The 27,921-nt window shown below is 41.3% G+C and overlaps 1 protein-coding gene across 1 annotated transcript; it reads right to left on the bottom strand.

Moving 5' to 3' along the window:
* Positions 1 to 967: 967 nt before the first annotated feature.
* PANX1 (pannexin 1) lies at positions 968 to 27,567 on the bottom strand. Its single transcript, XM_015827201.1, has 5 exons — positions 27,378 to 27,567; positions 9,954 to 10,093; positions 7,125 to 7,345; positions 2,128 to 2,795; positions 968 to 1,193 (listed from the first exon to the last, which is right to left on the bottom strand). The coding sequence occupies exons 1-5, from the start codon at positions 27,556 to 27,558 to the stop codon at positions 1,105 to 1,107; spliced, it is 1,299 nt and encodes a 432-aa protein (XP_015682687.1). The 5' UTR covers positions 27,559 to 27,567; the 3' UTR covers positions 968 to 1,104.
* Between the last annotated feature and the right edge of the window lie 354 nt (positions 27,568 to 27,921).

The raw sequence follows: 27,921 nt of genomic DNA, 5'->3' as shown, positions 1-27,921 counted from the left end.
CTATGATTTTGTACCGAAGAAATGCAGAAGTACAAGATTACGCCTGGTTCGAGAAGATATGCAGAGACTGAGATAAAGAACATAGTATTTTTCAGTTTGCAATTCTTCCACTAACGATTTGTCCTTGAACTGCAATAATATGATGAATTATCATTGCTGTCTCCTTAGAACTGCAGCTTCCTAGAAAAAGGGATATAGATATTTGGACGATTTTGAAGTAGCAGTGAAGTACAGCAATGAAGTAGAAAAAACAGGCAGGCAATGTCAAGAGTCAAGGAAGCATTTACATTTTTTTAGTGGGGGGGGGGGTATTCTGTTCCATTATCCTGAAGCTACGAACTTTAAGATAGTTCTATAAATGGTGGTATTATCAGAATATATTGTATTTCATGTTGCATAGAAACTGTGGAATTTCAAAGGTTGTTGAGGTACCATTTCCAGCTCCTGACAACAGCATGATCAACAAGGATAACAGGTGTTTATCCACTTGTAGATAGTCACCAGTTTTCCGTCTCTGAATTGTACAATCTCATGGCAGACAGGCACAAGTGAGAGGTGTAACAGACACTTTATCCACAGAGCTACTTGTAAAGAAACTTGTCTGCTTCCATAGTTTTATTCAAATGGCATAGACCAACAAATACAATATTTGACTTACTTACATGATGGGTATTTGTAATGTCACTGTTATATTGTCAACTGTTGTGTTGATTGCTGTCCATTTGTTTTTTGGGGACCCAATCTGGACACTCTGTTATGGCTGAAGATAGTGGATAATAAGGAACTGATGTCTACACATCTATGAAACCAATCTGAAGTATTTTCTTTATTTTACTGCTTTTCTTTCAAATTCACTACTTCAGTCTTTCTTCCCTAACAGAACTGACATAGTTCACCTCGTCAGTGTTTCTCTAGGCATAATATTCATGTAAACTGTAGACATGTAAACACAGACAACTCAAATATTTTTAAACGATCTTTTGCCTTTGTATCCCAGTCCTTGTAAACTCAATGGGAAGGCAATCGTGTGGTATAATAGATATGGCTTTATGCCTCAGCTGTTAGAAGCGGCTTTCAGCACCTATTAAGCACAGGCTGAATCCATCAGCAAGAAGAATCTAGAAGTCTCTGGCGAATTTTGCCATCTTTATTTGTTTCTTCAGTGTCATCAGGCAATTTTGGCTCAGTCAGATCTGTAGGAAGGTCAGAAAGAGACTTGTTATATCCTTTTAATTAAAGCACTAGCACAGAGTAGTCTGCTTTTATTTTATTTCAGAGCTCTAAAAGCATGACTGAAGAGAATTAAGTCTAGGCTGAAATGCAATACCAATCCTGGAATAAGTATGACTTGAGAAAGAAAGAGGATAGGTGACTAAGACCAATGTCAAGGCTGATATTTTAAAATACCAAACATTTGACCCAGGTAAGTCTATAGATTATAGCAAGGGTCTTGGCCCTTTTATGACTTGTGGACTTCAACTCCCAGAATTCCTCAGCCAGCGTCCACAAGTCATAAAAGGGCCAAGTTTGAAGAGCCCTGCTGGCATCTCATCCCTCCCCAGAAGCAAAAGAGAAACAATTCTCTAACTCAGTGGTTCTCAACCTTTTTAATGCCGCGACCCCAACCGGACGTAAGTCAAGGACTAAACCGGTCGTAAGTCGAGGACTAAACCGGTCGTAAGTCGAGGACTACCCAACCGGTCGTAAGTCGAGGACTTTCCCTGCCCGGGAGCGCCGCACATGCGTGGTTCCGCCCCCTGCGCCGGCCGAGGCATAGCTGGCAAGTGGCAGAGACAGAGCAGGCCGACCACCAGCTGGCCCAGCCCAAGGGAGGTAAGGCACCCGCCGGAAAAGGGGAAAAAAATAGCGGACAAAAAAAATGGCGGACAGCCTTGCTTGGCGACCCCTGTGAAATGGTCGATCGACCCCAAATGGGGTCCCGACCCACAGGTTGAGAACCACTGCTCTAACTCCTCTCCCCAATCTAAGCCACCCTGAACAGCAGCATTAGGCCTCAGGTGTTGGTTATTGCTGGCGTGTCACCAAAGCAATGTGTGTCATAGGCACGCCATCACTGACCTACCTAAACAAAGAAAAAAAAATAAACACAAAGGGAGATAATGTTACCTTTTAATTCTGCTGCATCATTTGACATTTCCACTTCAGCTTTTTTTCTATTCTTGTGGGGGGTGTTTGGTTTGGCATCCACGGCGTCCATTTTAATCGAGCCAAGGTTCCTGAGGAGCTGCATGGCATCAAACCTCTCCCCGCTGCCTTTGAGGCTCTCCAGAACTTTGAGGCACTTGTAAGATTTCAGCTCACTCACATTTTCCTCGAGAAAAAGCAGGTAGAGGCTCATGTCGTTGTAGTGCTTTGCTTTGACTTTGAGAACATCAAATGTCGGCAGAAGCTCGTAGACCTGCAGGATGTCCGAGCTCTGCCTGAGAGGGACAAAGAAGGCGTAGATCACCAGCGGTGTGATCAGCACGTACACGATGAAATTGATGTAACTCAGCAGCTGGAAGACACCAACGGCAACCATTTTGCACTGAAACCGTTCCGGAATGTTCGTGTCATTTTTTAGTATCCCAGTTTTGACGTTGCAAATAAACTCATCGGTCAAGGAAGAAAGGCTGATATAATAGCCCAGGAAGAGGCAAGCAAAGAGGATAATGATCAAAGTTAGCAAACGGCAAATAATGTATTTGATGATTAAGCTCTTGGAGCCCTTCTTTGTCTTCAGATATTGTTCCACAATAGGGTACTTAAAGTGGCTGTCAGAGATCTCCCATAAACTGGAAAACAAAAGAGCCAATTTCCAGGAATGTTATATCAGGGTTTCACTTGCTTTAGAAATTACTTAGTACCCAATACTTCAACATCCCCAGGTACCAGTTTTCTTCTCCCTCCTGTTTCAATGGATTTTTCAACATTTGAAAATAAATTAAAAGTTGGGAATAATTGGCAATTCTCCAAAATTTAAACACGATTAAAACAATATAGGTAAGCCTCGACATATGACCGTAATGAACTTTGCCCATTATGGCTATATGCTGCAATGGTTATAAAATGGGTTGGTCATGGGACTAACCTGATTTTATGTCCTTTTTGCAGTACTCATAAAACGAATACGGCAGTCGTTAAATGAATGCCGTGGCAGTTAAGTGAACCCACTGTTCACTATGGCATGGTTTTGAACACCACAATACAAAAAAGATGTTGAGACTTTGGAAAGAGTGCAGAGAAGAGCAACAATAAATTATTAGGGGGCTGGAGGCTAAAATGGATGAAGAACGGTTACAGGAATTGGGTTTGTCTAGTCTAATGAAAAGAAGAAATGGGGGGGGGACATGATAGCACTGTTCCAATATTTGAGGAGCTCCTACAAAGATGAGGGGGTCACGCTATTTTTCAAAGCACCAGAAGGCAAGACAAGAAGCAATGGTTGGAATCTAACCAAGGAGAGAAGCAATCTGGAATTAAGGAGAAATTTCCTAACAGTGAGAATAACTTGCCTTCAGAAGTTGTGGGTGCTCCACCACTGAAGGCTTTCAAAAAGAGTCTGGACAACCATTTGTCTGAGATTATATATGGTCTCCTGCTCGTGTAGGGGGTTGGACTGATAGCAGTGTTCCAATATCTCAGGGGCTGCCACAAAGAGGGAGTCAAGCTATTCTCCAAAGCGCCTGAAGGCAGGACAAGAAGCAACGGATGGAAACTAATCAAGGAGAGAAGCAACTTAGAACTAAGGAGAAACTTCCTGACAGTTAGAACAATTAACCAGTGGAACAACCTGCCTCCAGAAGCGGTGAATGCTCCAACACTGGAAGTTTTTAAGAAGAGACTGGACAACCATTTGTCTGAAATGGTATAGGGTTTCCTGCCTGAGCAGGGGGTTGGACTAGATGACCTCCAAGATCCCTCCTCCTCCTCCTCCTCCTCCTTATTATTATTATTATTATTATTATTATTATTATTATATTATTATTATTATTATTATTATTATTATTATTATTATTATTATTATTATTATTATTATTACCTCTGAGGTCCCTTCCAACTCTATTATTAGAGATCCTGTGACTGAAATACAACAAACAGCTGTAAATGTGTTCGTGTTGCCGAGTGCCCCAAAAGCGATTGTGATTGTGGGTGGGCCCAACTCTTGGAACTTTGGAATTGGGCGATAACTCCCCTTTTTCAGATAGGTTGTAACTTTGAGGACTATCTGTAATTTAATGTAAAAGAAAATGCTCAGAAGAATGCTTCTGTACTCATAAAGCTTTAGAACTATTGCAAAGGTAGTCCCTGACTTACAACTATTCATTTAGTTCAAAATTACATCGGCACTGAAAAAAGTGATTTATGACCATTTTTCACATTTCCGACTATTACAGTTTCCCCCTGGTCACGTGGTCAAAATTCAGATGCTTGCAACTGGCATGCATTTATGATGGTTGCAGTTTCCCAGGGTTGTGTGACCACCTTATGTGGCCTTCTGACAGACAAAATCAACGGGGAAGCCAGATTCACTCTGTGGTCACTCAATTGCGGTCCTAAGTTGAGGACTACCTGTAGAGTACAGGACTGGTTTCAAATCAAAAGACACAGCAACATCAGTTTAACTCAGGGGTAGGCAACCTTGGCTCTTTTATGACTCGTGGACTTCAACTCCCAGAATTCCTGAGCCAGCCATGCTGAGGGGAAAGGGAGAGGTTTCCAAGCTGAGCCAGGCTGGCTCAGGAATTCTGGGAGTTGAAGTCCACGAGTCATAAAAGAGCCAAGGTTGCCTACCCCTGGTTTAACTGAACCTCCGGATAAACAAATATGTTTAATCTGTGTGAATCTGCCCTGGCACACCCAACAGAGTTTTGCGCCATCTGAAATTCCAACTCATTATGATGGCTTACACTTTTTATAAGAGAGTGCTTATAATGAGGACTACTCAGAAATAGTTAACATTCTGCCGTAAGCTGCCTTGGGTTTAATTTGATTAAGTGACAGAACATTAACCACTCCTTCTTATCTTCACCTATGGACATCCTCCAAATGAACAGGGAGGGGTGTTTTGAAAAGGAAGATTAAACGTGAATATTCATACGATGCACAATAAACAACCATTGCCCATTAGGGAATTAACTGAGGTAAATGCACAGAAATCACAGTGAGGCGGTGTTTCTCAACCTTGGCAAGCTTAAGATGGATGGACTTCAGCTCCCACCCAGCCACGCTGACGTCCACCCAACTTAAACTTGCCAAAGTTGAGAAACACTGCTCTAAGTTTTCTATTTTGTATCTAAAATAACATGCTGAATGCCAAAATCTATGAACTGATGTCCACTTCCTTTCTAGGGCAGAGGGGCCAGTTTGTTGTGGCCAAAAAGTTGGACTTCCTTAAAAAGGGAGTGTGGTGGAGTTTTTGTTTTGTTTTAAGGACCACAAGTGGCAAGGCTGGTGACATCTTCAGAGTGGGCAGGCTTAACATGGGGAGGGGGCAATTATAGGGTTTAAAGTAGCAACCAAAAGGCCTGAAGCCACAAGGAAATTTTGCTTGATTTGGGAGAAGAGGCTAATGGGAACAACAGGTACAAAGGCCCTTCGTAAAACTCAAGGGACTTGTTTTCTCCTTGAAATCCCTAAAAGTCCACCAACAATCTTAAAAACAGACTGAAAACTACCACATGACCACAAGAAATCAATAAAAGAAGAACTGGAAAAAAAGACACTTCAAATGAAGTCCCACTGAGGAGGAGGACACCTAGCCTGGTGACGAAACATTTGGAAGCTAAACAGCAAATCTGGAGAACAAACCACCATCAACACTGAAAACTTTGATCCACCCTCTCCCGGCTGTTCTGAACGGGGTATAAAGGGATGGCTCCTCATTTCCCATCTTTATGACAGTTCAACGTGGTCTTTGAGGTGGTGGCACACAGGAGAGGTGCCACTCAAGAGAGCCATGATGGAGTCAGACACAAAGCTTCTAGATCAGTGTTTCCCAACTTTAGCCATTTTAAGAGGTGTGGACTTCAACTCCTAGAATATCCCAGCAAACGCTATTCTAGATCAGGGCTTTTCAACCAGTGGTACGGGTACCACCTGTGGTACATTGGCACCTGGCAGGTGGTACGTGACCATCCTAGAAAAGTGGTAGCGGGGGAGGGGAATGAGCTGAACCGGTGGCAGCACCGCACAAGCCTGAGCGAGAGATGGCTGGAGCTGCATGCCAGGATCAGTACCGCTTTCCAGCTGATCGGCGCTTCTTCAGGGCTGTCAGGGCTCAGTGGAAGTGCCAGGATCAGCGCCAGGCTCCAGCTGGAGCTTGTCGCTGATCCTGGTGCTTCTGCTGAGCCCTGAAGAAGCACCAATCAGCTGGAAAGCAGCACTGATCCTGGCACTTCTGCTGAGCCCAGAAGAAGTGCCGATCAGCTGGAATGTTGCAGCATCTCCAGGGTCTTGTGATTTACATTCAGATGCTTGGCAACTGATTGATATTTATGACGGTCACAGTGTCCCAGGGTCATGTGAAGTGACCAAAACCTGCTGCAACCACCCAGCAGACGGGGGGAATAAAAACCAAACACCCCCCCCCCCCGCTGCCAATCCTCAACAGAAATGCTCACAACAATGAAAACCTCAGACAGGAGGAAGAGCACCGCTGGGTGGGCAGGCAGGTGTCTTGCTCGGGTGTGGCTTGGGGGGGCACTTTTTTCAGTGCCATTGTAACTTCGAACAGTCACTAAGCGAACTGTTGTAAGTTGAGGACTACTTGTACTTTATCACTTTTTTCCTTTTTTTTTTTTTGGTCATCAGGTTTTTGACACCTTGCTAGGCGACTGGTGGTACTCGGATGTTGCCATATCCTAAAAGTGGTACAATGGGTGAAAAGGGTGAAAAGCCCTGTTCTAGATGATACAGGATATCCAATTTTATCCATTTCTTCCAAAAAAAACGTTACTTCCCTAGTCCAAGACCTATTCAGCAACTTCACCATCCTTGAAGCAAAAATCTAGCCAGGCTGTGTGGTGATACATAAGCTTATCCTCCAGCAGCAGAAGAGAACACGTTGGGTGAAGAAGGTAAGTCTGAAAAAAACCTGGAGAAGTAGAAAGAGATGTGTTTACCTCTGTGCAATATTTTCAATGGCAGGTGGTGAGCTGGCTGCATCTCTGGCATCACAATTCCGGCAACTGTTGGCAGCTTTGATGGCTCTGTTGTAAGCCTTGTCAAGTTCTTCCAAGATAAATTTCAGATCCGAAGAAAGGTGAGGTGCTGCAGTGAAACGCCAAAAGAGCCACGGCAGGTACAGCAAGATGGCAAGCAGCAGAAGGATGTATGGGAAAAACTGAAGGAGAAAATCAGGAGGATGAATCTTAAATCAGGACTCAAATTCAGACTGATACAATTCAAGTAATGTTGTTGCGGTCATTAACCAGCAGATCAGACTGATACCACAAGAAACTCCAAACGTTCTGACATCTTACAGGTGGGAATGTATGCACAGACCATGATTTGGTGTAGACATCCCGGCTAAGAATTCTGGGTTTTGCACTCCCATATGTAAACAATGGCAGTTTCTGGGACTATCGGGAGTCATTGACTGAAAGGGAGTCTGCCCATTATGGTCCTAAGTCATGACAATTGTAAAGCAGGTAACCCACATGACCAACCCCATTTTACAATCTTTTTTTGCAGTGGTCATTGAACAAATCATTGTGGTCATTAAGCAAGCACAGGGTCATTAAGCAAATGCCGTGGTCATTAAACAAACCATTAGTATAAGGTGTTTTTGCAAAAACACACGTAAAATGCTGGTTTGGGGGCAAAACATCATAAATTGTGACCATGTGACTGTGGGATGCTGCAAACAGCCATAAATATGGGTCAACTGCTGAGCACCCAAAATGCAGCCATATGATTGTGAGGCAGGGGTGGTGATAGCTATTGGAACTGGGTTGTAAGTAGATTTTGGGAGATCCATCATAACTTTGAATGGTTGTTAAGCAACCGGTCATAAGTCAAGAACTACAGGTAAATATCAAGTCAATATAATGTGGTTAGTTTTTAGGGTTTAAGCTTATAGTATGTATTACATACTATATGTATTACAAAGTACACATTTGTTAGGGACTTGGAATCTTGTCACTTGTGCAACTTGGCATCCTGTGTATGTAATTCATTTCCAAGAAAGACATTAAGCTGTGGGAGCTGCAGTCTAATTCATCCAGAGCTGCTACATCAGGAAAATGTGCTAGATAAACATCCTTCAAGGTAAGCATTAATACTGATTTACATTTTGTTAGATCTTTATCTTGCAAAAGCTGATGTTAAATAGCACTCCCTTCTTCTCTCCTTCTAGTTTGCATTGAATTTTTGTTTCACGCTCCTCAGCAATCTTGACTGGATGTGGTTCAGGAAAGTGGCTTTAAATATTTATATTTAAAGAGCTGCAATTTCTTCTGGATCAGGAGGCTCTGTTTACAGTCATTTGTGCCTTAGTCACCTCTAGGTTTGACTGCTACAATGCATTCTACATGGGGCTACCTTTGAAGAGCATTCAGAAAAGATTACCATCTAAAATGCAGATGACTAAGTAATCATGGGTACTCCTTGTTGCAACCACATAACACTGCTATTTTGGGAGCTATACTGGTTAATAGGTCAGCTTCTAGGTACAATTCAATATGATAGCTATCATTTTTAAAGGGCACTAGTGAGGCCATATTTGGAATGCTGCATACAGTTCTGGTCAGCATGATACAAAACAGACACTGATACTCTAGAAAGCGTGCATGGAAAAGCAATAAAGATGATCAAGGGCCTGGAGGCTAAACCATATGATAAATGGTTGAAGGAACTAGGTATGCCTAGTTTAACAAAGAGAAGGATTAGGGTGGATATGATAACTGTCTTCCAATACTTGGGGGGCTGTCATAGAGAAGAGGGGATTGACTCATTCTCCAAAGAACCAGAGGACAGGATTTGAAGTAATGGGTGAAAACTTGTTAAAGAGAGATCCAGCCTAGAACTAAGAATTTTTCTGACAAGGAGAACAATTAACCAATGGAATAGCTTGCCTCCTGGAGAGGTGGGTGCTACATCACTGGAGGCTTTCAAAAATAAACTGGACAACCATTTGACTGGGTTGGTATAAAGTTTCCTGCAGGATCCAATCTGGGTCAGTCAGTCTCATACCTTGAGCAGGAGGCTGAACTAGAAGACCACTGAAGTTCCTTCCAGCCCTACAATTCTATGTTCTAAAGTAGGGATTGGGAACAATGTCCCTTTTATGACTTGTGGACTTCAACTTCCAGAATTCCTGAGCCAGCGATGCTGGCTCAGGAATTCTGGGAGTTGAAGTCCACAAGTCATAAAAGGGCGATGGTTCCCCACCTCTGTTCTAAAATCTAGCAAGGATCCTATGTCTCCTTCCCCATTGGCATTTAGAAAGTCTATATAGCCTTCAAATAACCCTGGGTGGTTGAAAGAGGCGTTTATCCCTCCAGTTATGAAAACAGTTTTAATGGGAGTGAGCTGGTTTTAAAGGGAATGAACTGGAAGTACTGGCAGAACCTTATATTGCCATTTTTAAAAATGTTTTAAAATTCTGTTTTGTTAAGGAGGGAGCATTGTGCACTACTCATAGTTAGTTATGACTCAGCAGCCTATATGTGCCACAAAATAAATAAAAATGTTTAAAATAAAGTTGAACCACCTCATTTGTAAGTTAAAAGGGTTCATTTTATCAAAGATATGGGCAAAATGTAACATGCATTCACAGGGAATTAATATATGATAGAGCAGTGTTTCTCAAGCTTGATAGCTTCCACTCTCAGAATCCCCTAGCCAGCACAGAATAGAACATGTTTGTAGCCTTAGACTTCTCAGAATTGGGTTTAAAATAAGGAAAAGAGAGAAAAAAATGAAACAGAGAATTAGGTGGTTATACAAACCTTATGAAGCCACAGGGGAAGATGCCCTGATTCACTTTGAGACAGCTGCTTCTGTTGAACTGCAGCCCAGCAGTAAGAATCCACGTACGCAGCCTGACGCCAAGAAAATGCACTTGGAGAAAAACAGCTCATCTGGGTACCTAAGAAACAAAGTAGAAGGTCACAAAACACGTAAAATAAAGAAGAAATATTTAGAATAATGTATATATGTAACAGAATCAAATAGAACCATTTTCCCTGAAGAAAAAACATAAAATATAGCACAGGGACAGCATGTGCATATTATAATGCAGGATGCCTTCTCTTGCACCTAGTTAGTAGGCTACTTTTATTCTAGGTAGAGAATTCAATGCTATTATTCATGGAGGAGGCAGCATATCCAAAGATATAAAGGTGGTCCTCAACTTACAACCCATTACTTAGTGAAATCATCACAGACACTATTGTATAGTGGGCTTCAGTAGGCAAGGAGCAGACCAGCATAGTTACAACGTTATTTATTGACTCAAACTAGACCTGGAGATCTTCAGGCAATTGCTTGTAATTTATACTCTGAGCCCACAGGGCCTTAACCAATCACAATACTTGAAAAATGTGCCCAAATATGAATGTTCAAAGTTTCCCTCCAAAACAGTTGGAGTTAACAGTCAGGGTCATCTAAAGCATTGGTTCTCAACCTTTTTAATGCCGCAACCCCCAACCTGTCGTAAGTCGGGGACTAAACCGGTCCTAAGTCGAGGACTAAACCGGTCCTAAGTCGAGGACTAAGCAACCGGTCCTAAGTCGAGGACTTTCCCTGCCCGGGAGCGCCACGCCTGCGTGGTTCCGCCCCCTGCGCCGGCCGAGGCGTAGCTGGCAAGCGGCAGAGACGGAGCAGGCCGACCACCAGCTGGCCCAGCTCCAGGGAGGTAAGGCACCCCCCGGAAAAGGGGAAAAAAATGGCGGACAGCCTTGCTTGGCGACCCCCGTGAAATGGTCGATCGACCCCAAATGGGGTCCCGACCCATAGGTTGAGAACCACTGATCTAAAGGTTAGTTTCATTTTAGCTTCACAAGCAGTTAGAGTTAAGTTAGTTTCACTTTAGCAGGGATTAACACAACTTTATATATATTCAATACATAACAGACACCCCCCCCATAAAAGGCACTTATGACCAGGTTCTAAAGTTCCAGCAGACCCTGACCCTCACGGTCACTGGGCTGCGTTTTGGGTACTTGGCAACCATCCCAGACTTATGATTACTTGCAGTGTTCTGCAGTCACATGATGATAATTTATTATTTTGCTAGAAACCAGCATTTACTTCCAGTTTTTGGTAAATTATGGTTTACCAAACAATGGTTCGCTTAATGACAGTGATATTTGATTAATGACTGCCACAAAGAAGGTTGTAAAATTGGGATGGCTGCATGATGACCGTCACAACCTACGACCATGGTGAATAAGCTCCATTAAGGTCATAAATCAAGGGATTACTTGTACATGTGTAAATAAATAAACTGAAGGAGAACTAAGAAGAAAACAATGCAGATTCTGTGAGCCCAACAAGGTGAATCAGAGAAACTAATGTCACGTAAGTCAGGACTATTTTGATTGTAAAAACTATGAAACTATCTTGCATGCTTGAATGCGCTTCCCCGTTCCTCAGTTTACCTTCATGTAAACTAAGGAGGGACTCCTCTGAGATGTTTTCTCACATTGTTTTCTTGGCTGGGCTCAAGCCTCGCTTATCTGACCACTGGTTTGGTAGCCACTCTTCTACCTGTCCATTCAAGGCCATTCCCTATGTCCTCTCCAGATCCTTGAACTTCCCTCCTAAGCTGACGATAAGATACCACAAGGAACCAGCATCACAGCTGCATTACTTAAATCACATTATATTTTTCCTACTGTTCAAAGATGCAAATCACTGGGAATTATGGAAATTGTAATCTAAGAAAACTGGAGATAGGGAAACTGTTACATATTTTTAAAAGGTTAAATAATTGTCAAGAGTGTTATTTTTCTGTACAATTCCTCCTTCTACGGTACATAAACCAGTATTGAACCGAGTACAAGATGGCTGATGAAACAGAACATAAACCAGTACAGTACTGAGACAAGATGGCTGACGGAATAGATGGAAAAGCTTATTTTCCCCTCTTCTCCAGATTTCTTTTTTTAGAAATTATATCATTGTCCTGACTCCTTTGCAAAAGGGACTTTCCCTTTTTATATCATCACTTTTCATTTATATAGCAGAGATTTAAGAAAGCATTTGCCTTCAATGGGCCTTTCTCCCCTTGCCCTCTAACCTGGGCACAAATATTCCTCAGCAATGTTTTTTTCCTGACATGTTTCCATAATTTTGCTTTTTTCCCACTGACTGCCTGAAGTCAACATTAGCCATTGTAATTTTATTAAGCTTTTATATTGCCCATCTTTGGTTGAGCTCTATCACTGGAGGTTTTTAAGAAGAGACTGGACAGCCATTTGTCTGAAATGGTATAATGTCTCCTGCTTGAGCAGGGAGTTGGACTAGAAGACCTCCAAGGTCCCTTCCAACTTTGTTGTTCTGTATTCTGTTATTTCACAGAGGCGGCTCTACTCAAGTATATACTATTTCTGCGTTTATTAGTGTTGGCTGCATCCATATATGTAGATTTGTTTAGGTACGAGAGAACTTCCATTTAATACTGTAAAGATCAAAACCAGAGGATCACAGCTTGTAATTTAAATTGCTGTAATCAGCTAAGGGAGGATTATTACATATTACTAACGTGAGAAACAAAGAAAGTTTAGAAGATCAGTTGCAAATGTAATTCCAAAGACTGATTCATGAATCACATGAGTTGCCTTGTATTGCAAAGACAACCATCATGCTATAATCAAACTGGCCATGGGTTGACCATAAACAGTAACTTTTTGTCTGAGACCACAGAGGGTTAAAAGGGACCTCGTCAACATGGCATGGACCCAGTGGTTCTTTTCTTCCAAAAAATCAGTAGAGTGGAGAAGGGGAGAAAAAGGGGAGTGTGTGTGTGTGTGTGATAGAGTCGTGCTACAAAAGCTGTGCTCTCATTCTAGGCATCAGTCCAAGAATTAAATATATGAGATGCCAAATACGCAGAGACTCTCCTGCTCTATTAGGGAAAAGCATGAAGTATGAAAAACACCACTGCAATCTTGTACATGTAGCTTTCAAGATTATGTCTGAGTTGCTACTTAATATGCATATATAATTTTAGTAGTAGTGTGAACTACTTAGTAGCTACAGTCAGTTCAACTGGTATTTCAAAAGAAGGTATGCCTTCTTTTTATCCCTTCTGCAACATGGTTATGTACAATCATTTTTAAAATTTAGAATTGCACTGCAATTCTATCACTGCACCAGTGATATCGTAGATGAGGGGCAGAATAAGTCAACCGAAACAGTTCCTTAATAAAAGGGATTTTGTTTAATTGGCTGGTGAACTTACATATAAAAGCACTTTATAGCTAAAACTCCTGTGTTATTAAACTAAACACCTCTTGTTCAGGAGAAGGGCTGCAACAGAAAATCTTAATGCATGGGTAGACTGATATGAAAATAATAATAATTCACTGTCAAGTATTTGTAACCCAAGCTGTTTATTTATTATTTGAAAATTAAGAATCAATTCCATGCATTGGGCCTACAATGCACAATTTAATTCAGTATTAATGAAGTTTAAAATTGATACAATATTCACAAATGGGCTATACCTGTAAATATTTTGTTCACTTTGTTTTGATTCCTTTGAAGTATTTATTTATTTATTAGTTTGATTTATGTAGCTACCCAACTACCTGACTCTGGGTAATTTATAACCATTTTTTAAAAAAATATTTTAAAAACCCCTAATACAATCATAAACACATAAAAATGTATACAGGCACTATAAACGAATTACCAAAATTCACATTCAAGTAAAAGACAATTTATATTCAACATAACCACTGTATGGGCTGTGCTGCACATCCAGATCCTCACACTTGGTGGCAAACTGGTGTCTTTAAGGTCTTATGAAAGGCCAGGAGAGTCTTTGAATGGTCTTCAAGAGCAGATCCAAATACAGGACACTGTAGCAATCCAAGCAAAATATAAAGCTTGGCTGGAGCATCTCTGTAACCTGAAATGGTCATAGTTATATGAAAGACTGCTGTGTAATCAGCATCATGAAGTCTCTTATGACAATGAGGGATGTATTAATACCTTAGAAGATTTACCACCATCTCTCCATCTTTTACAATAGAAAACAATACATCCTTCATCCGGTCCATTGTTTTGCACCTTGTCAACTTTTTAAAGTGTGGACTTCAACTACCTGAATTCCCCAGCCAGGCACTGATCCAGTCATTGAGCAGACTTTTGATCTAAGCATTTGATTAAAAGAAAACTGGAACCAATCAAGTAAACAAATTGGTCCATTATTTTTAAAGCAATAACTGTAGCAATAACTATTAGTCACAACCAAGATTTTGACTTCCTCTTACCAGCTCTTATCTTAAATAAGCTGGTTTACTGAACAATTAATCCTCCTGAATTTAGCATGGCTTGCTTCTGAGCAAATATGTCCAAGATTGCTTACAGTATTAATTAATACAGTAATAAGATTACCATCCTCAGCTTATTACTGTATTAATTAATTATGAAGATGAAGGAAGGGGAAACATTAGTTAACCAATATTTTTCCTTCTCCGGAACTATTATTTTTTTATTCTTTTCTACAGCACGCACCAGCCCCATAGGAGTTTCACAAAGGGAGGGATGACTTGGTTCCCAAAGCAGGAAGATGCTGTCATGGTTAATTCTAGGCAATTATCTTTGTCATCAAGGTGTTTGTGCAGTTATTTCATAGTAGAAAGAGGCACGACTATGCTCTTAAGTTTGTCTCATAGTTACACGGGTGGAGTCGTACAGTCTTACTGAACTGGTTATTGAATCTTCCTTCTGAATGTCCAGTGGGATCATATCCTCACCACACACGAAAGGCAATAGTTTATCTTAAACAGTGCGCATAAGCATTATGACACACAGTTTTCACCTCAGATCTCTTGATGTCGCCTATGGGCATCTGTTCCTTTTGCTAAATGGTAGCACCAGCCCTGCCAAGCAACCATCACAGAATAAAGAAACGTAAAAGGAGTCTGCCACAGAAACAGTGGTCTCCTCGCATAATATAGTTGGTCACCCTGTTCACACATAATACAAGTAGCCCTCAACGTATGACCACAATTGAGTCCAAAATTTCTGTTTTAAGTGAGACGTTTGTTGAGTGAGTTTTGTCCCATTTTACGGCTTTTCTTGTTAAGTGAATCACTGCAGTTGACAAGTTAATAAGCTGGTTGTTAAGTGAATCTGGCTTCCCCATTGACTTGGCTTGTCAATAGTTCGCAAAAGGGGATCACATGACCCTGGGATACGGCAATCATCATAAATATGAACCAGTTGTCATCAAGCATCTGAATTTTGATCTTATGATTGTAGGGATGCTGCAAAAATCTTAAATATGAAAAACGGTCATAAGTCACATTTTTCAATGCTGTTGTAACTTTGAACGGTTGCTAAACGAACTGTTGTAAGTCGAAGATTATCTGTATTACACCAAATACAAGGTAATAGATATAGTCTTCAACTCATGATCATAATTGAGCATGCGATTTTGATTGTAAGTTGTGACAGTCATAAAGCATATCATGTGATTTTACAGGGGTTGTTAAGGGAGCCCATTGTTCATTATGGAGTGTTTTGGGCCAGAGACTGGAAGTAAATGCTGATTTTCAGCAAAAATTGTGGTCACATAACTATAGGATGCTGTAAACAACTGTAAATATGAGACAGTTGACCCCAGGGCAGGTGGCCAGATATCAGAATTTTAAATTCAGATCATAGTTGCTTTTTTCAGGGTCAATCAACACTAAGTGACCTGTTGTAAGTTGAGGACTACCTGTATAGTTTAATACAATGGGTGGACCCGGTCTCTGCTCATCTACCAAAACAAGCTACTGACTAACAACCCATTAATGCCAATCTTGCCTCTTCTCATATATAGACATTTGGATTTTCCGAGAGTCCACAGATGTTAACTGAGCAGAACCAACTGGAGCAAAAATGATCCAATAACGGTCAACCAAAGGCCAACCAGAAGCCTCTTAGAAATGTGAATATGGTGGCTATATTTTGCATAATGGGATATCACAGTATATCACACTAATATCCTCTATGATACAATATGACATGTGGAACCTATCACAATTAGTATATCACACTAGTATGAGCCAGCCATGTGCTGCAGCTGCCAAAAAAGCTAACACAGTGTTAGGCTGCATTAACAGAGGGATAGAATCAAGATCACATGAAGTGTTAATACCACTTTACAATGCCTTGGTAAGGCCACACGTGGAATCCTGCATCCAGTTTTGGTCACTACGATGTAAAAAAGATGTTGAGACTCTAGAAAGAGTACAGAGAAGAGCAACAAAGATGATTAGGGGACTGGAGGCTAAAGCATATGAGAAACTGCTGCTGGAATTGGGTATGTCTAGTAGTTTAATGAAGAGAAGGACTGGGGGGGACATGTCAACAGTGTTCCAATATCTCAGGGGCTGCCACAAAGAAGAGGGAGTCAAGCTATTCTCCAAAACACCTGAAGGCAGGACAAGAAGCAACAGATGGAAACTAATCAAGGAGAGAAGCAACCTAGAACTAAGGAGAAATTTCCTGACAGTTAGAACAAATAATCAGTGATACAACCTGCCTCCAGAAGTTATGAATGCTCCATGACTGGAAGTTTTTAAGAAGAGACTGGACAGCCATTTGTCTGAAATGGTATAGGGTTTCTTGCCTAAGCAGGGGGTTGGACTAGATAACCTCCAAGGTCCTTTCCAACTCTACTACTACTACTACTACTACTACTACTACTACTACTACTACTACTACTGCTACTACTACTACTACAACAACATTATTATAATCATCATCATCATCTATTATTATTATTATTATTATTATTATTATTATTTCTATGATACAATATGACATGTGAAACCTATCACAATTAGTATATCACACTAATATCCTCTATGATACAATATGATATGTGGAACCTACAGATATGACAGACGTCTAGTCACCCAACATGCAAAGGAAGAAAGAATGATAAAGATCTTGCTCAGAGATTGAATCAGAAATGAGGAAATTTGATGACAGACTAATTTCAAAGATGTCATGAAAATAAGCACTAAAAATGGGTGGAACACATTGCACATTTCTGCCAGGCCCCAATACCCAAGAAAGACATGTGGAGTTACCTCTGAGCAATTTCCTTTATTGTTTCTCACCTATGGACAAAAGGTTTGCCAAACTAAAGCAATTATTTGCCTCACTATAGATATACTCTGGGAATCGCTAGGAAGGAGCTGTTTTCATTCTCTTTCTCCCTACCAAATTTCCCAAGCTTTGCTGTCTCTTTGCCTCTGGAATGCAGCCCCTTCCTTCTGGGAATCCAGACTATATTCCACCACTAATTACTCAACAATACCATAGCTGGAAAGCAGAGACATCACCCTGCCAACAAAAGTGCGTATAGTCAAAGCCATGGTTTTCCCAGTTGCAATGTTTGGCTGTGAAAGTTGGACCATAAGAAAGGCTGAGCACCAAAGAATTGAGGCCTTTGAACTATGGTGCTGGAGAAGACTCCTGCGAGTCCCCTGGACTGCAAGGCGATCAAACCAGTCAGTCCTAGAGGAGATCAACCCCGACTGCTCTTTAGAAGGCCAGATCCTGAAGTTGAAACTCAAGTACTTTGGCCACCTAATGAGAAGGAAGGACTCACTGGAGAAGAGCCTAATGCTGGGAAAGATTGAGGGCAATAGAAGAAGAGGACGACAGAGAATGAGGTGGCTGGATGGAGTCACTGAAGCAGTAGGCGTGAGCTTAAATGGCCTCCAGAAGATGGTAGAGGACAGGAAGGCCTGGAGGAATGTTGTCCATGGGATGGTGATGGGCCGGACACGACTTCGCAACTAACAACAACACCGTAGCTGGACATAAAAAGTGACCGTAGTGGCTCTTCAATTACACATGTTCACTTGAATGACTTCCTACAAGATGACAAGACAGACTATGAAGAGATCTCAACCCCACCTGGAACACCTAACTCAAAGACCAAACAAAATATAAATATCTGTTGAAGTCAACACTTCAGGTATCACAATTTGTGATTTGAGTATGAGAGGGTCCTTGGTGGTCTCTGAACTAGGTAACATCATCATCATCATCATCATCATCATCATCATCATTGCTAGCATTTCAGCACCCTAGTTTGGGCAATGAAATGTCTGCAAGAAAACAACCAAGCTCAGAGACTACCAAGGATTCCTCATTTCAACCCTGAGCTCCAAATATTCCTCTTTATTGATTTGAGTATGTTGTCAGAACGCAGCCATTATCTTAGTATTTATTTATTAATCAAATTTATATACTCGCCTATCTCACCAAAAGGAATCTGGTTGGTGCACAACAGTGCATAAACTACAAATATAAAAAGCCATGTTAATAAATGCCACAAAAAACTAAAGATATAAACCCTATAGGTAGTCCTCAACTTACGGCCAGAATGGAACCCAAAATTTCTGTTGCTAAATGAGAGGGTTGAGTTTTGCCCCATTTTGTGTGAACTTTCTTGCCAAAGTTGCTAAGTGAATCACTGCAGTTGTTAAAGTTGATATATGGCTGTTAAGTGAATCTGGCTCCCCCATTGACTTTGTCCGTCAGAATGTTCGCAAAAGGTGGTCACGTGACACTGGGACACTGCAGCCGCCATAAATATGAACCAAATGCCAAGCATCCCAATTTTGATCACGTGACCCTAGGAATGCTGCCATTGTTGTGTCATAATTCACAAAGGAATGGCTGTAACTCAAGGGCTACTGATAATAAATAAATAAACAAATAATAAATAAATAAATAAAAACTCTATGGGCTATAAAAGTAATAAAGTAATTCCCCAAAGAGGCTAAATAATACAGTCCCTTGCATCCTCTGAGGAACAAAAATCAGAATGTCAAACTCCAAAACAAACAAACAAACAAACAAATTCCAAAACCATGAGAAGGTAAAGTAAGAAAAAAATAGAGTCATTTAATTGTAGCCCATTATAAAGTTCAAGGCAGCTTTAGGGAAGTCCCCGTTGTAGAAAGAAAGAAAAGAAAGAAAGAAAGAAAGAAAGAAAGAAAGAAAGAAAGAAAGAAAGAAAGAAAGAAAGAAAGAAAGAAAGAAAGAAAGAAAGAAAGAAAGAAAGAAAGAAAGAAAGAAAGAAAGAAAGAAAGAAAAAGATTGCAGCTATTGGAAATTGCATAGCTGGAGAGCAACTTGAACTAACTTTTGGTTTCCCAACATCTGGAATTTGAATCCTCCCTAGTGACATCCGAACTTTATCAGCTGTGCAGATTCATCATTCCCGATACACGGAAAGTCCCAATGCCTATTCTTAGTGGAGTTAAAAAAAGATCTGTTGATGTTCCAACAGAAATGCTGGAAGGCTGGAGGGACTTTCCACATTTCTATGCTTTGGGATATATGTGTGTATGTGTTTGTGTGTATGTGTTTGTGTGTATGTGTATCCTTGAGTCAAAAAGTTCTCTGAGAGTTTTCAGCTGTGGAGACATAACCACTGGAACATCCATTGCCTAACCCATAAAATGGTTTGTTTTCAGCCTGGAACCCAAAGAGTAGATAAGTAAGTTAGTCAAATATATACATTCATGGAAATTACATGCAAAGGTCTATACATTAAGGTTAATAGTTTGCAAATGATATGCAAGTAGTCCTTGACTTACAATCACCATTGAGACCAAACTTTTCATGGTTAAGCATGTTAAATGAGTCGTGGCCAATTTTACAATCTTTTTTTTGCAATCGTTGTTCAACCAGTCACTGCAGTTCTTAAGTAAATGACGTGGTGGTTACGCGAACCTGATTCCCCCATTGACTCTGCTGGTAGATGGAAGCTGGCCGGCTGGGTCGCAAATGGCAGCCAGGTGACCCTCAGTAGGCTGCAACTGTCATCGGTACCCCTGCTGGTTGCCAAGTGCCTAAATTTTGATCACGTGACCCGTGGGGATGCTGCAATCGTCATAACTGCAAGGACCATTTGTAAATTGCTTTTTGCAGTGCATACTCTGGCTTCAAATAGTTGCCAAACTAATGGCTGTAAATCCAGGATAACCTGAATTAGGCAACATTACAAGCTGAAATGTATATATTAAGAACTGAACTTCAGATGGATGCTTGCTTTGTGCAAAATTAAAATAAAACAACAGTCATAAAACCTTTACACACACATATGTATATATACTGTGTGTGTGTGTGTGTCTTTCCCTTTTATCTATGGAGATTCTCAATCATCCAGACTATGGTTATTCCAAAGGTGCTTTTTCAAAAGGCAACTGGACTTTCTTTGTTTTTCTTTGAAGACGTTTTGCTTCTCATCCAAGAAGCTTCTTCAGTTCTTCAGTCAGAACTGAAGAAGCTTCTTGGATGAGAAGTGAAAGATCTTCAAGGAAAAACAAAGGAAGTCCAGTTGACTTTTGAAAAAGCACCTTTGGGTCTTTCTCTTTTGCTTTTCTAATTATTTCAACAAATTGCAGTCTTCTGTAGTTCCTAGCCACTCTTAGCCATCAATGAAATATCAGGCTACTTTTCTTTCATTATAAGTCTCTCTTGTTCACGTTGCTGTTTTATAAACATGGAACTGCTGAAACTTTGTTCTATAAGATGAATATGAAATCTTTTAAAGAGTGAAATGATTGTTTTCGATCAGAAATCTAATGTGCAAATATGTTACGCCAGAAGACAAACTTTGGTTGATCTTGGAAAAAATAAAATGGAATCCGATCTATTTAGTAGAAAGATTGGAAACTATGAAGGAATCTTAGAAGTATAGGTAAGATATAGATAATCCCAGACAGAAGACAACCTCATAGAAGTCAAACCAATTCTATATTATTGCCCAGAAAACTACAAGGATGTTGACATGAAGTCACTAGGAGTGACTTAACTTTAAACCAAAATATTTAGAATGTCCCTAAAAATCATATTACATTAAATTAAGTTCTGAGTTTAAATCATTAGTTAGAGGTTTGCAAAGAACTGAATAAAAGAAGTACACAAACAAGCTACTTTTCAAACAGAAGACTAGCTTAAAATAGAAGAGAGTCATGTTCCCATTTTTTTCTCTGAAGCTTTTAAAATTACAGGTGGTCCCCAAAATGACACACAAGCTTGATTTTTGGAACCTGCTGCCTTCATGGTCTGGCTTAAAAATTACAGTCCTGAGGGCACTGCAAGAAATACTTAAATACAGTGAATTTCCCCTGGAGTGCATTTATACTTGCTTAATCATAAGCAAGCTGCTGGAATTCCTAGATGCTGAAATATCTATGACTTTTAGAGCAAGAGGGAGGATATTGCTCTGGGTCTCAGCCAAATATTTTTGAATTTGGATAACCAAGTTATTATTTCTTCCTGACTCCCCAGACCAGCTGACTAGAATCTGGGCAAAAGCGAAGCATTTGGAATGAAAGAATTCTAAATCCTAAAATTTGTCTTGTGGATCAGATAGGATATATAGGATAACAGCAGTGAAATTATTGTATGCACAAAGATGGAAAGATTTGTCAGTGCCTACAATGGAGGAATGGTTGGTGAAGATATCAGAGCTTGCAGCAATGGCCAAGTTGACCTTCTTGATTAGAAAAAAGATGGAAACCCCTTACAGATGTTTTTATATTACAAAAAGAACTTGTGATTTATGGTTTTAATAATTACAGAATAGAAAGAAGAGAGCCCTGATGTAATTTTAGAGGAGTTAAAATACTTGCTTGAAATTCTGGATCATTTCATCTCAGTCAATTCTGATAATTTTGAGTCAGAGGATCTCAACACACAGGAGTTATGCATACTTTCGACCTTAATAGCATAAATGCCCAATTAAAATACACTGCACACCCTTAAAATTGAGCATAAAGTGGTACTTAAGCAGCCATTAAGAACAAGTAAAAAAAATAAATGTGTTTTTCCTAAAGGTGCCCAGTTGTGGTTGTAAGTCAAGGGCCAACTGTAGTGGTGCAGTTTTGAAACAATTACACAGAAAGCATAACAAAACTTTTGTGAAATTCTTAAATTTTGACTTAGAGTTGGTTCATGTATTGTGTTGTGTCACAATGGAGTCTACTGCTTGTAGCTTATTATGCAAATGCATTGTGGTTTGCTGCTTGTAGTTTAGTATGCAATGCATTGTGGTTTATAAAACCATGGTTTATGACAGCAAAGGGGTCAAAAAACCTGCAACCTCAGGGCCACATGCAGTTTTTTTCCTGAAGTGCTTAAATGTCTTCTACAAACAGTAACTGGTGAAACTGAAAACTGGATTCCTTCATTTTGAAGTACGAAACACTCATAAAAAGTTTACTGTGTGCCTCAGTGTAGAATGATCTATTAATAAAAATAGCCAGCCCAGTATTGTTTTATGATATGATCCCAACTACTGTTGCGATTCCTCACCACCCAGTGGATCCGGCAGTTGAGTCTGAAGACTCAGAGGAGGAGAAGGGGCCTGGAGGGACATTAGAGTCAGAGGAAGGCTTTGAGGAGCTCCAAGACTTACAGTCGGACGAGAACCCTGGCCCCTCTACTCGTGCTCAGGCTGAGACACAGCTGTGCTGGGAGCCTGAGTTGGACAGTGATGAAGAACAGCTGGGACAAATCCAGGATGCACGAAAGCACAGGTAAGAGAAGCGAGTAGGACAAAGGAATGCAATGGGGCGGCTCCAAAGGCAAAGGAGAAGGCATTAGGAAGCCATGCCTTGACTGAATTATAAAAGGGAAGGTCTGGGAGGTGCTGGTTGCCAAGGGCAACCGTTTGTGTTGAGGATTGGGTTTCTGTGGACTGTTTGTTTGCCTTGGACATTGATTCAGGTCTGTGAGGATAAAAGGGGTTGGTTTTTTCTTATGATTCCTGCCTGTTTCTTGGAAGAGGGGTTTCTCCTTGTGAGCCTAACAAGGACTCACGTAGGCTGAGACAGAACAACTGCTTTGTGGCTCTTAATACTCACAAGTGTTAAATGCAACTCTTATTTACCAAAAGGTTTTCCACTCCTGTATTGGTTTAAACCAGCCCAATGTGGTTCAGGGTATCTAACTGAATTTAATTATTCAATTTAAAAATACGGTTGAAGAAAAACTGATTTCAGCATTCACCCAAAAAAATCTTATTCCCTCATGGTCTCAGCCATTTTGCATAACATTTTATTTATTACTTTTTAAAACAAATTTATGTGCACACCCATCTACCTAAAGACACTAAAAACCTGGCTTTGCCCTTGAGCCTGGGACTCTGATAGCATAGATAAGCTTGTGTCATGGCTAGCTTGAGTGGTTGTAAGCCTTATTGGGTGCTACTTTTATATTATTTTTGTGCTTTTTAACTCTGGTTGTCTTTTACTGTTTTTATTCTGTTTTAATTGTGGGCCTCCCAGAGACATGTATATGAGGTGGGCTGCCTATACATGGATGGATGGATGATGGGTGGGTGGGAGGGAGGAAGGAAGGAGAGAAGGAATTCAAAATGTATCTAAACTCTATGAATCCCTTGCAAAAGAAAACAGGTTCAAGGCTAAAAATCACATTTGCAACATATAAACTACATCTACAAAGAGATCCATCAGCACCACCAACCACTCCAATGCTTGGAACATATAACTTGCCTCTTTTTTTTTGTTAATTCTGTTCCTTAGCCTCTCCAAAAAGTGTGGCTTCCAGGCATCCTAATACCATCTGATTTAAAGTACGATCAAGTTAATCCAACCTAGTGTAGGCTAAATCTGGATATAATCATACGATGCATCATGAGTGAGGTTTACTTGCTGAAGACAGGGCTACTGGAAGCCAGGTAACAGGCCCTTGATAGATTATTTCTTTAAGAAGATGGGGAGTTTTGGGGGGAAAAAAACACCTCCTAGCAAATAATAAACTACAACATCAGTTGGAATCGGCAGTAATAGTAAGAATAAAAACAACCTGCTTATCAAAGACCAACAGGTACAGCAGGTAACGTATCAGCAGTCTAATAAAACATCTCTTATGGAAAAATCATAACTTCAAAGGAAACCTTAAAGAGTCTCTGCAAATTTGTCAATATGACATCTGGAGTACTTCAGGATCAAAACAGAAGTGAAGTCACTACCAAAAAGGCCTCTCCAATCTATCCAGTTGCCTGTTCTCACAAGCAAGGCATAGGAAAGTAGCTTCCCACAGAGTTGTAGAGGTTCACAACCAACATTGCATACATTAGTGTTCCTCAACCTTGGCGGGTTGAAGATGTGTGGACTTCAACTCCCAGAATTCTCCAGTCAACATGACTGGATGGGGAATTCTGGGAGTTGAAGTCCACACATCGTAAAGTTGCTGAGGTTGAGAAATACTGGCATAGATAATGAAGGTGATATTATGAATATATGCATTTTATGCCATTGAATGCAAATCAAATAGCTTGCATTTATTTAGATGTATGGGCTGCCAAATAGAAAGACTGTAGGTGACTTGTAGTCTAGTAAATACAATAGCATAGTAAATACAATATAATCCTATTTTTTCCAAGTACTAGTTCACCAAGGAGGGGGATTATTCTTAAACCACATCTAGTACAACTTATATTTGTACAGAGAGAGAGAAGCTTCTGTTTGATTAGCTTACATTAATTAACCCAATGTAATCTGGTTGATCTCATTATCTGCAAGCAAGTCTCCCTGTTTATAATGGGACTTTTGCCTTAATAAACCTGTTTAAGACTACAAGGTTTGGCTACCATCCTCTGTTCTAGAGATTTATCTATTTACTAAATTCCAACAAATCCTAGCAGAGTTTCAGCAAGTATCAGACTTAATATAAGGTAGCATAATTTTATATTATATAGTATTGTATAAATTTTATACTTCTCCTTTTATACTTATCTATGCTGAGTTTTATAGCATTTAGATTATACGCTAATTGTAATTTTATAGGATTCTCCCACATTTTAATTCCTGAATGCTGTAATTTTATGTTTATAATTTTAACTTTATCTTCTTTTATTCTATATAAAACCATTCTGGTTGGTCCCCCTAACCAATTTGCTCAGACTGAAGAGGTTACTTGGATAAGCAGTGAAACGTTTCGAACCAGCAAAAAAATAAGTCCGTGATGACTCAACTTCCTGACAACTCTACCTTACAATCTTCATCGACATGATTTTTATATATTTTTTTTATTTCTACTTCTTTTTAAATAAAGAAAATTGTTATTAATTCTATGCTGGTCTATGACCAAAATGCAATTAAGTGATTGCTGTTTACTTAATTTATATAGCTGCCCATCTCACACCCATAACATTCAGGGAGGTTAACATAAAAAAAAGAAAACCTACAACAGAATACAGGTAGTCCTCGACTTACGACCACAATTGAGCCCAAAATTTATGTTGCTAAGCAAGACATTTAAGTGAGTTTTGCCCCATTTTACAGCCTTTCTTGCCATAGTTGTTAAGTGAATCATTGCATTTGTTAAGTTAGTAACACAGTCGTTGAATGAATCTGATTTAACCATTGATTTTGTTTGTCAGAAGGTTGCAAAAGGAGATCACATGATCCCAAGACACTGCAACCGTCATAAAATAAGAGTCAGATGCCAACTGTCTGAATTTTGATCACTTGACCATGGGGATGCTGCAACAGTTGTAAGTGTGAAAAGATGAGCATAAGTCACTTTTTTCACGGATGTTGTAACTTTGAACGATCACTAAATGAACTGTTGTAAGTCGAGGACTGCAGTAAAAGTGTGATTAGGCACAAGGAATTTGTCTCTGGTGCAGAAGCTCTCAGTGCACATACAAAGCAACAGAGTAGTAATAATAATAATAGCAATAAGAGGGTGTAGTAAAGAAGATAAGGACAATACAGGTAGTCCTCGACTTATGCAGCTAGATGACTCCACTGATGCTAAGCCATTTTCTTTTACAGAGCTGCAGCTCTCTGACATTACATAAAAATAAACATGAAAGTAACATTTAAAGCATGGCAGACCTCTTGGGAGGTTGCCAAATCTTAGCAGCTTTTTGTAGGCATATATATCAGGGGTCCCCAACCCCCGGCCCGTGGACCGGTTCCGGTCCGTGGCATGCCAGCAACCGGTCCACACAAACAAGCAAAGCCGCATCCACGAGATGCAGGCAGCACACAAAACCACGCACTCTCCAGTCCGCGGAAAAACCTCTCTCCATGGAACCGGTCCCTGGTGCTCAAAAGATTGGGGACCTCTAACTTACAACCACAACTGAGCCCAAAATTTATGACGCTAAGTGAAACATTTGTTAAGTGAGTTTTTACGATTTCTTGCCCCAATTGTTAAATGAATCATCACAGTTATTGAGACAGTGACATGGTTGTTAAGTGAATCTGGCTTCCCCATTGACTTTGCTTGTCAGAAGGTTGCAAAAGCTTATCACATGACCCAGGCGCAGTGCAACCCTCATAAATAGGAGTCAGCCAAGTGTCCGAATGGTGATCATGGGGATGCTGCAAAGGTCGTAAGTGAAAAATGGTCCTAAGGGGTCCTTGGTGCTCTCTTTCCATGCAGAAGTCCTAACGATCCTAAATCTGGGAAACAGTCCCAAGTCACTTTTTTTCAGTGCTGTTGTAACAAGATCTTATGGATCTTGTTATGCACACATTTGTGTTTCTGCTGCTGATATATTTTAGAATAGAGTAGAGTAGAGTAGAATAGACTGTTGTAAGGTGAGGACTACCTGCAATACAATAATGTAATAATAATACCAAAAGCAATGCCGAAAGCAAATAAACACAGCAGCAGAGTATCAGAAGACAAATCGTGGAAAATGGGAAACAGGTGTCCCCTGAAGGGTGCAGAAGAAGCCCTGCAGATCAGGTTGGGTGTCCCGCTCCCCAGGAGTGGGGGGGGGGGATGACCAAGGCTCAGAAGGGGGTTAAGCAGCGGCTCACAGGGGGTAGAGTTGACTTTGGGGTCCTCCCCCCCCAAATTCATTCCTTTTGCTCTTCCAGCCCCCCCCCCGTGCCCCAGGCTCCGAGGCAGGCCCGTGGACCCGCACCAGCCGCCTTTCCGAGCCAAGGACCAGAATGTCGCCCCTTCGAACGGGTGACAGCCTCTTCTCACGACCCGCCCCGTCCTCAAAGGCGCCAAAACCGGGGGGGGGGGGAGGAGAGAGAGAGAGAGAGAGAGAGAGCGCCCAGCCGAGCCCGGCCCTTCCAGCGAAGTGGGGCTCCTCTTCTCCCTCTCCCCCCCCCAGCTCCCCCCTCCAGCCCGAGCCCCGGATGAAGGCAGGCGGCTCCCCAGGGCTGCCGCCTGTTTACCTATGGAGATCTCCTGGGCGAAGGCGAGCGAGATGAGGAGCAGCGGCAGCCCGACGGCGATGCAGGTGACCAGCTTGTCGAGGGCCAGCTCCAGCCGCAGCCCCTTGTATCTGCTCTCCGACGGCTCCTTCAGCAAGAAGTCCGAGAAGACGTACTCGGTGGCGATGTGCGCGATGGCCATGGTCGCGGCGGCGGGGGCGAGGACGGCCACCAGCCACCAGAAGCGCCTCTCTCGCGCGCGCAGCCCGGCCCGCTAGTCCCTGACGCTCAGCCGGGCAGCATCTCTAATTCCAGCCGCCGCCGCCGCCGCGTCCCCGGCACTTGGCCAGGGCTGCAACAGGGTCCCCCGCCCGCCCGCCCGCCCGGGGGAGGGAGCGAACGACCAGCCTTTGTTTGGCGCCCTCTCCGAAGGCAGCCGAGCATTGGCGGGGAGGGAGAGACACCCCGCGCCTCCTCCTCCCGCCTCCTCCTCCTCCTCCCCGCCGGCTTTTTGTCAGGGGGGGGCGGGGCCAGGAGAGCTAGGGGCGGGGCTGCGGGAGGGCGG

The sequence above is a fragment of the Protobothrops mucrosquamatus genome, unplaced genomic scaffold (assembly GCF_001527695.2).
Source record: "Protobothrops mucrosquamatus isolate PMUCROS unplaced genomic scaffold, P.Mucros_1.0 scaffold_213, whole genome shotgun sequence".
NCBI classification, from domain to species: domain Eukaryota; kingdom Metazoa; phylum Chordata; class Lepidosauria; order Squamata; family Viperidae; genus Protobothrops; species Protobothrops mucrosquamatus.
This window is presented reverse-complemented; position numbering and strand designations above follow the sequence as displayed.